We start from the raw sequence: 9,410 nt of genomic DNA on the forward strand, positions 1-9,410 counted from the left end.
TTGGTGCCGACGACACCGTGGCAGCAAATTTCAGCGGAACATGACAAGCGCGAAGGATGCTCTCTTCCTGTTCCCGTTGCGCATGGATGTTGTCATGACTGGCCGCACTTGGCCTCGCAATACGTCTGAGTAACACGCAGTCACGCGGTGCGACGACAAAAGAAGTCATTCGCAACAAGCCGTCAAATTCCCGCGCGCTCGGGTGACCGTCGGTCTCGGCCCGGTTGCCTCCGCGACAGAGACTCCCAACAACAGCTGAGAGGTCACCGCACCCAATCGTGGCCCACATCCTGGATTTACAACCCTTGCCCTACATACCGCAGGGGGCCTGTCACGTTTGCGAGGTGGTGGTGGTGGACCCCAAAGAGCAGGCAGGAGGGAGGAGCAGGTTGTACTTGATGAATTGTATTAAAACAGAAAACTAAACAAAGTCCCAAGAACAAAACGAATCCAAAGTAACAAACAAAACCATGGCAGAAGCTAAAAACTCAATAACAGAAACATGACCGAAACAAACCTGACAGGAACAAACAGCAACAAAAAAACATGACAGTAGCAAAGAGCAACAATGAGTGGTCGGGCTGGGAGTCCTTTTAGAGCCACTGATTATCTAACGACCAACAGGTGTGCAGCTGCAGGGAAAAGCCCCACAGTGCCACCTGTTGGTCACAAACCGAAACATGACAGGGCCATGTGATGAAAATGGGGCAAAGGCCCCCTCGAGGACAACATCGTGATTGTGTTCAGCTTTTCTTCAACACCCCCCCCCAAAAAAAAAAAAAACACTCCGGTCAAGAATGACGCCTCGCACCGGTGTCCACAACCGTTTTATATGGCTTCCATTGTGGAACACCGCGAAGGGCTGGCAACCGGTTGAAGGGGTCGCCCGCCTTGCGTGCTTGAAGACAGCCGGGAGAGGCTCCAGCACGCCCGCGACCCTCGTGAGGAGAAGCGGCTGCCACAATCCCCAGAAATGTGTGACTTTTTTTTCCACAATCAGTCGAGGCCCAAAAGCGCCTTCAAATGGATTCGGCTATGCTCTTGTTCCCGTCTTGATATGGGACCTGGCCGGCCCTCTCCTGACCTGAAGACCTGTAGCCAGTTGCGACACACACACACACAAAGCCTTTCGCAAGCAAATGTCACAACTCAACCATGTGGCACAAGCAAACCACAGCTGAGTTTTGCAAAGCGCGCTGGTGTCACACGGCCAGGCAACACACACACACATGCACGCGCACACAACACACACACACACACAAGCACGCACACAACACACACACCTCCCTGAGATCAGGATCAAGATCGGTGGGCCACTTTATTGTCTTGGTGACAAATAGTGCAGGTTCAGGAAAGGGGCACACGAGTCAGACTTTGCTGTGAGCTCGGTGACAAAGGCATCTGAAGGCAAACAACCCTGCATAAGTGTGCTGGAGTGGCACACTTGGTTTGATCAAGAGTGGAAGCTCCAAGGTCCAACCCAATCTGTCACGCGACGCTGCTGCGGCCGCAGGCAATTTGTCGCCTGCTGCGAATTCCTTTTATTCCGCAATCAAACTGCGGCCTTCCTCAAGGCTGCGATAACCGGTACGGGCCATGATCCCGTCCGAAGAAATGTAAAGCGTATTAATGCGAAAAGAAAGTAACTCTCATCAGCGACCGGAAAAACTTTGCAGAGCAAGAGCGGTTCTCAAAAACGACATTTTCTTCATATTTTCGGAATCCATCGGCACCTCTGAGGGCAGGCAACGTACAAGATTCAAATCTTCTGCGCTCCACGTGACATCTTCCTGCTAATTGTTCCTCGCACATCAATTTGTGCAGCCCACTGCTCTCAAGTTTGAACGTTGGCTGCAGCCTTCCTTTGTGGAGTTTGCAGGTTCTCTCGATTCTTGCGGTCGAGCATTCCTGCCACCTTCCAAAAGGGTGGTGGGCCCCGCCCCGGTCGGATGGGCTGCGGCTCACCCGAACAAGGATGAGCGATGGGGAAAATAAGAGATGGCACTTCTAGTTCAACTGACACTTTTCCTCCTTGCAATCACCGTATTGTGGTAGCGTCACGCGTTTAAAAAACAAATTAAAATCAAAAGTGACATCACACGTGACGTTCTGTCAAATAAAGCCCCAAATTGTTCGACGTTGGGAGGTTCCTTTGTCGGGGAGCGATGCTCGCTGATTGGCGCACGGTTGAAAATGGCACCCCAAATCCCAAACGTACAGTCGTTATGCTTCAAAGTGTCTTCAAATCCTTTTCCAAACACGTCGGCAGCAAAAGGCAGGCCTCGATACGTCCCGCCGCGTTGCTAATCTCGTGGTCTCTTTCCGCCAATCTCTGGATTTAAAAAGGGCCGCCCTTGAAGGTGACGGTGAGGCGCCCGCCTCACTGACTTTGGCAGACTGCGGCGCCGCCCTTGGCCCCCGCGGCGGCTCTCTTGCGTCTCTTGATGAGGAGCGGGTTGCTGGAGGTGTCCAGGTCCTTGATTTTCACCTGGTCGTAGTCGACACGCATGGTTGCCAAAGCGCTGGTCATCTCCTCCTGTGACACATCAGACGCAGACTTTGTTTACGCTTCACAAAAGGAGGAAACAGAAAAAAAAAAAGTGGTTTTGTTTCTTTCAGAAATCACGGGGCGCCGGAGTTTTCTTTCTTCGGGTGCGGTTACAAACGGGCGTTGGCGCTGCCGCGGGTGTGAACACAGCCGACTCGCTTTCTCCTCTCATTCCCTTTAAATTCAGTGCGGGAGAGACAAACGAAATCAAGAAGACGGAAGCCTAAATGGAGTCCAGCCAGGGGGTCGAGGCTCTCCAAGTACATTCATAAGGATTGGCGAGAAGATCTTAGATTTAATCTTTTTTTTGGGAAGGGGGGGAGCAAAACTCTTACCTGGTTGAGTTACAGCCTTCATCGGAGCCTAACCGAAAATGTGCACCAGGTAAGAGTTTTGCTCCGCCCCAGCGGGCGCCATTGTGACATGAAAGCCAATTTCAAAGCGACCCCCAAACTCGCACTGTCGCCGGACACAAAGAGAGAAGCGACTGGCCGTGTTGAGCGTTCGAAGGACGCCCGGCTCACGGCGCTCGCCGCAGTCAAAATGTCAAGGGGAAGAGCGTGGAAGCCACAAGGCTAATACTTAGCCTAGCTCTGAGGCCCGAACACTTTGACTCGCTTCTCCTTTTACGCCAATCCAAATGCTGCCGTTTTCGGACATGTGCTTCATGGCAACAGAGCTTTTTGTGTGCACAGCGCAGGTCGAGGTGGATCGCGTGTTCCTGTTTTGAAACTGTTGTTGTCGTTGCTAATGTTTGTTTTTTTTAAGTCCTCTTAAACGATTGGAGGACCCTCGGCGGAAGAGCGCGGTTGTGTTTCTGGCTCATGTTTGGCTTGGGTTTCCTTTGACAATGCAATTCTTCCTTCCTGAGATCGCAACCGCGGGTCTTTCGTCACTCCGGGCGGATCCGAAAGTCTTTGTGACGCCGCATGCGAGCGAGGCTTTCGGTTTCCTTGTAATGGCAGAAAACGACCAGAGGGGGTCGGCGTTGCCGCGTCTCTCCGACCTTGACGTCTTCCCACATCTCTCGGTCCTCGGTCAGCACTCGGGTGGTGTGGAGCGGCGTGGAGGGCACCGCCGCGGCTTGCTGCGAGGCACAAACGCGCCCACGGTGAACGCGGCATCGACAAGAAATGTGCCGGTGCGTGCGCGGGGGTCAAGTCAAACACTTACGCTGATCCAGGGGTGTTTCATAAACTGACTGATGGTCATCCTCTCGTTGGGGTCCGTCTTCAGCAGCTGGTGAATCAAACTTTTGCCTGCGAGGGTCACAGGAACATCTCAGTGACCCCCCCCTCCCCCGAGGGCCCGCCGGCCGACAGACGCGAGCAACATTTCGGGGAGGTGATCCGGAAACTTTGGCTTTTGTCGTTGGTGGACAAACGAGCGGTATGAGATTCAACAACGAGGTGAATCTCTCTTAGCCGTCGGGGTCTGAAAACGCGTCTGCGGGCGAGCCCTTCCGAACGCGGCACGCGGAGGCGGCGGCTCTCGTTTCTTGCTTTGAATCGGGTGGCGGACTGAGCGCGGACTCTTCCGTCCCCACTCTTTGTGAAAGGAAAAAAAAATGGATGCTATACATTATATACACGCGCACAGAAACACCCATGTTTTGGGTGGGGGTTATTTCCCCCCCTCGCGACCGAGTCGTACCGCCCCTTCGGTCCGCGGGCTGGCGGTTGATCGCGATCGACGTCGTGGGCACCACCTCATTCTTGTTGTCATTCTTGGACTCCGTTTTTGGACCGTCGAATGAATTGGCGGTAAAGTGAGCATAAAACCAAGAGGAGCGTGCGGAGTTTCTTTTCACGGACAAGGAGGAAGTGAGATTGGAGCGTCAAGCGAAGGCTTTAAGGGATGACGGCCCTCCGAATCCCATGCGTGTGACCTCCACGTTTGCTACGATACTCGGCGTCAAAAATCCATTTTTTTGCAATTTGTGTCCCATTTGGCCTCGCCGGCCGCAGGAGAACGGTGTCTCGTCTTTCCCCAAAGGTGGCGCCGAGATGTTTCCACCGCCTCCCGATAGATGAGGCGCTCGAGATCGGGGCCCTCACCAACGCAAAGGCGTCGATTGCGCCGGGCTGGGTTTGCCTCACCTCGGCCCCCCGAGAACGCATCAAACCGACCCGTCAGATGAGCCCGAATGACAGAAGCGGCGCCTTTGGACGGACCTTACTTTGCCTTTTCAGGCAGCGCGCTCGTGCCCGGAAAAGAATAGCGGCATCCCCAAACTGTGGCGGGGAACTTTTGGAAGCAAAACAACAAGCCAAAGGGTCCGGCCCACCGCGAGATTTCCGAAGGGCGAGCGAACTCACCTTCATGCGACACGTCGGCCCACTCCGGGTTGGGAAATTCATACTGGCCCATCCTGATTCGCTTCTTCATCCCGGGTGAAATGGCTTGGCCCGTGTTGGAGTAAAACGGAGGGAAGCCGCACAGCCTGGGGAAGGACGAGACGGCCGACGTCGCTTTTGCTTGGGGGCGACTTCGGCCGGTGGCAAAGGCGAGCTACTCACAGGATGTACATGATCACGCCCAGAGACCACATGTCGCACGACTTGTCGTATTTCTCCGGACCCAGAACCTCCGGCGCTTCTCGCCGGCCACAGAAACACGAGCAGAGAAGGGGGAGCGGGGGGGGGGGGGATGCAAACCACTAAGATCGCTTGCTTCTACGCGTGCCTTTCAGTCTTTCCACCTTACAGCAGACCACCTTATGCTTGGTGCACGGCAAATCCGGTGCAAGCATTGCAGGCGGTGCGATTCAAGTCAAGTCAATGCAGTTTGCGCGGCGGATGACGCCTTTGGAACGGCGGGAAGCACCGAAAATGCCCTCATCTTGCCGATTCTTCCAGAAAGTCAAATGAACTTTTTCAGCGCTTCGCCGCGCGGCGGCCGATCGGGCTTCGGGACGCACTCTGTCCACGCGCGGCGTCCTGTACGCCGGGCGGCATTTGAGAGCGCAATGGAGGAGGAGACGATTGTTGCGGTCTGCGGACACCCCCCCCAGCTGTACAATTCGGCTGGCTCGGCGTGCCTGTCTTTTATTGGTATCACTCCTTATTGAATTTTTGACAAGCGTTGAACTGCGGCAAGAGTGGCACTCGCCGGAACGACAGTACCAACCGCGTGGCTCTGTGCAAAATGGCTGGCGAAAAGGGAGGGCGGATGGCTCGCAACGGATTTGGCGTGCGTGTGCTGTTAAGTCTTTCAGGGAGTGAAATGAAGAGCAACTCACCCACATAGTAGGGTGTGTAGCAGGGGGTCTGGAGAGGGTTGTGTTGGGTGGTCTCCTTGGCAAACCCAAAGTCCGTTAGCTTGAGGACTCCGTTCCTCTGCTTGGAGTTGTACAGTAGATTCTCGGGCTGTCCGGGGAGACGCCGAGCGTCAGTCGAGCTCACGGCGGCGTTGCCAAAGCTCGAGCCCTTTGTGGAATCGTTGCGCTCACCTTGACATCTCGGTGCGCAATGTTGATACCGTGCAGGAACTCGATGGCCGCGCCGATGTCTCTCATAATCTCAGATGCCTCTGCTCAAAAACACAGCGTTCTCAAAGCAAAGAGTCAATCCGAACAACGGCCACGGCAGAGGACAGGCGGCAAACCCGCTCCTGGCCTTCTAATCACTTGGCTTTGAGGGCCGCTCAACGGGTGGCTCGACGCAGCCACGCACAAATAATAGATGCCAGGCGCAAAAACTTCGGCGTTGGCGCAACGTTTTGGGATGAGCCCAAAACGCAGTGCAAGCTCGACACCTGCCGAAAGGAATCGGACCCCCCCCCCCCCCCCCCTCCTTTAACTTTTGAACGCACATATGCGAGGGGCGGCAGATGCCGGGACGCTTGCGCAACTCGCCGTTCCCCAATCGAGATGCCGAAAGAGGCCAAAATGACATTTCCGAGGACTTTGGAGGCTTTTCCGCCAACTCTTGCAGTCTCGCTGCTGGTGAAACTCGGCCACACCGAGCTCGGTGGCCGCTTCCCTCCGAGAAGCTCCCGTTTTGACGGCTCGCGGCGGCGCATGTTTGAGGCCCAGCTTCCGGAGGATTGCGCGGACGACCGTGCACGCGGCACGGAAAGAATGCAGGAGCCGTGTGGCATTCTGGGGGGGGGGGGGGGGGGGGGGGGGGGCTGATTCAGTTCTCACCTTTCTCTGTGAAAGCCTGGTCTCCTCGGGCCTGGATGCGGCTGAACAGCTCTCCGCCCTCCATACTGCACGTACACAGAAAGGGACACGCGCGAGCTTGAATTTTGGACGTGTCAAACCAAGCCATTGCGGGCATATTTTGCCGAGGCGGGCTCCCATCAAATTAGGAAGAGTGGCGACAACGTAACGGGGACGTGATGAGCTTGCCTCAGAGGATGCGGACCGCACCCAGAGAGGAAGAAATGCGCTTTTGCGCTGCAGTGACACCGCTCAACGTCACCCTCTGCTGACCTCCACTGTCACAGGAAGCAGCTCGCAGCGGGCTGAGCTCGCTGCCTTTTGCGCCTGCGCCTGTCCAGTCTGGGACATTGACGGCAAACCAAGCGAAGGGGGGTATCCGACAGATCGGAACTGTTGTTCCAATTAAAAGGATTTGACATCGGTATCGTTAGGTTCAGGTTTGGAAAGCTATTGAACATGTTGGGTTTCCCACTGTGTATTTAAGGCATACTTAACCCCGCCCCCAAAACAAAATTGCTAGCTCGCTGAAAATGAACAATTTGTAAAATGTAATTTTGAATGATGATCGTGTGCTTTCTAAATCTTCCCATTTTGTTCATTTTTGGAGACGGAAGTCATGAAAATATGAGCTCGGTACATTCCGGAGTCGTTATTCAACACCCGTTGTACAGAGCATTCATTTCAAAAACGGACACATTTTCATGAGACTTCAAAAAAAAAAAAAAAAAAAAAAGGCATTTTTGTTCTGATAAATGTCAGCCTACCGAGGGAGAGAAACGACTGAAGAAAAGCAAAGGAATGAAATTTGCGATGAGGTTTGAGCCAATTGGAGTTGAACGGAAGAGATGGCAAGACAACAAGCGAGACGGTACCACTCCATGATGATGAGCAGGCACTTCTTGCCACGGTGCATGTTCTCATACAGGCTGAGGATTCGGACGATATGCGGTCCGCCAGACACCCTCCAGTGAAGCTCCACCTCCCGTCTCGCTTTGGGGTTGTCGTAGAGGATCTGGAAGACACGAGAGGGAAACGACAACTCAAAATGCCAGGCGACTCCCATTTTGACCGACTGTAGATTTTCTCAGCAAACGTGCCAAGAAATGTCAACCATGAAATTCATACACACACCCACACTTTGTGTGTGCGTGTAACCCCGACATCCCCATATTGAGGCAGCAGGTGGATGCTGACACGGCATCCATGTCTGGTCAGTGTGTATTTTGGGATATGACAGCCACGGAGTGCTGCGAGGTTCAAAAGAAGGCTGGCTCTGGTCACCGACTGGGAAAGAGTGACTCATGGACATGCGAGAGAGAGACGACACCCACAAAGAGCGATTAGCAAGCCGAGCGGCCTTCTTGTTTGTCGACTCAAGAAGTTGAAACGTTCCATTTTCCGATGAACTCGCCAGTCACGCCGAAGAGTTCACTAAGTGCTCCTCACTGCGAGTGTGCGCAAGAGGAAGCGAGGAGTGGAAGCCTCGGGCCGCGGCGGCCATTGGAAAGTAGAAGTTGAGAGCGTGGGATTCCCTTTCTTCCGTTGTGTGCGTGCTAATATGCCGCCATGTGCATCATCGCATCCTGAGCGACACGCTCGCGCTAAATAGCACGCAAGCCAGTCGATGTGATGATGACCTGAAGACAAATGAGCAATCAGAATTGGAATCATCTTTATTGGCCAAACTTGAGCTTGTGGCAGCGCGTGTTTTTGTCCAAATGAAACTCCTCAACTCAACTCAACCTGGATCCTTGCCAAGACGCTACAGTAACATAGGGAGCCAAAATGGTACTTTTCTTGTTGGGCCTGAGCACGACCACCGGCAAATAGGTGAGTTTTCAGAGTCGGTTCCCCACTCCACGATGCGCGGGCCGCCACAGGGTATGTTGTCAAGCACAACCGAAAGTGTTCTCCATCGAAATCAGCCGTGAAATGTGGTCGCAAAGTCAATCCGAATGGGCGGACACGGCGGCGTGCAGGTTGAGTGAGCGTTACCTTGAGAGCGCACTTCTGCCCATTCTTCTTGCTGAAGCACTCCAAAACTTTGCCATTGATTCCCAAACCCAGAACCTGGCTGGAGATTTTGTAGTCGTCCGTCACCGCGTGCCTTTTGATGTCCAGTCTGCCGTTTCCGGGCAAAGCGAAGAGGGCTTCTTCCTCGGGGGCCGACGCGGCGGCGGCGGCGGCGGCGGCGGCCGGCTGCGCTTCTGCGTCTCCGGACGGCGAGCGGCGCTCGGCTTCGGCCGCGGGCGGCGGGTTCTTCCCGCTGCCCTCCTGCAGCATGTTCGGGCTGTCCGGTAAATGCGTCAAGTCGACGCGACCGCCTGTCCTGGACGACGCTCCAAAAACTTTAGCGACTCATTCCCCGTCAAAGCCTGCTTGAGAAAAAAAAAAGATAATCCTTTTTTTTTTTTTTTAATCCAAAACTCGCAAACCCTCTGAAGTCTTACTAGTTTTCCTCCGACATTCCGGCAGGTGCGCTGACAGCAGGCCAGCGGCGAGTCGGGCTGGAGGTTCCACGGGCGACACTGCGTGGAAGTGGAAGCTGGCGGGCAGGCAAGCCCCGCCCTCCTTCCACCGACCGATCTTATTTTCCAAGTCGACCCCAGCGGCTGCTTGAATTTAAAGGGCCGGGAGCCTGTCAAATGTCGCCAACGGTCGTCGCTGCTTGGCAAGATTGCGAACGTCTTTCAT

The 9,410-nt window shown here is 54.5% G+C and overlaps 1 protein-coding gene across 3 annotated transcripts; it reads right to left on the minus strand.

Annotated features, from left to right (window-relative positions):
- Positions 1-389: 389 nt before the first annotated feature.
- Positions 390-9,311, minus strand: mapkapk3 (MAPK activated protein kinase 3). Of its 3 annotated transcripts, none has more exons than XM_086116779.1 (11): positions 9,167-9,311; positions 8,712-9,091; positions 7,589-7,728; positions 6,696-6,760; positions 6,000-6,079; positions 5,790-5,916; positions 5,068-5,143; positions 4,867-4,991; positions 3,722-3,807; positions 3,555-3,635; positions 390-2,536 (listed from the first exon to the last, which is right to left on the minus strand). In XM_086116779.1, exons 2-11 carry the CDS (start codon positions 8,997-8,999, stop codon positions 2,381-2,383), a joined length of 1,224 nt encoding a protein of 407 aa, XP_085972905.1. In that variant the 5' UTR covers positions 9,000-9,091; positions 9,167-9,311; the 3' UTR covers positions 390-2,380. The 3 variants fall into 3 exon arrangements, with proteins under 3 accessions (XP_085972905.1, XP_085972906.1, XP_085972907.1); XM_086116780.1 differs by having other exon boundaries at positions 8,712-9,094; positions 9,167-9,280; XM_086116781.1 differs by lacking the exons at positions 8,712-9,091; positions 9,167-9,311 and adding an exon at positions 7,852-8,676.
- Between the last annotated feature and the right edge of the window lie 99 nt (positions 9,312-9,410).

Source organism: Hippocampus guttulatus, chromosome 8 (genome assembly GCF_054856545.1).
Source record: "Hippocampus guttulatus isolate MCC_2025c chromosome 8, RoL_Hgut_1.0, whole genome shotgun sequence".
NCBI classification, from domain to species: Eukaryota; Metazoa; Chordata; class Actinopteri; order Syngnathiformes; family Syngnathidae; genus Hippocampus; species Hippocampus guttulatus.

What these genes read in the sequence shown, in the direction of transcription:
- mapkapk3 (XM_086116779.1), bottom strand. Translation starts at nt 8,999, where the DNA reads ATGCTGCAGGAGGGCAGCGGGAAGAACCCGCCGCCCGCGGCCGAAGCC. An exon ending in GGCAGAAGTGCGCTCTCAAG is followed by an intron (nt 7,729 to 8,711) that starts GTAACGCTCACT and finishes CGTGTCTTCCAG; the next exon opens with ATCCTCTACGACAACCCCAA. An exon ending in TGAAACACCCCTGGATCAGC is followed by an intron (nt 3,636 to 3,721) that starts GTAAGTGTTTGA and finishes TGTGCCTCGCAG; the next exon opens with CAAGCCGCGGCGGTGCCCTC.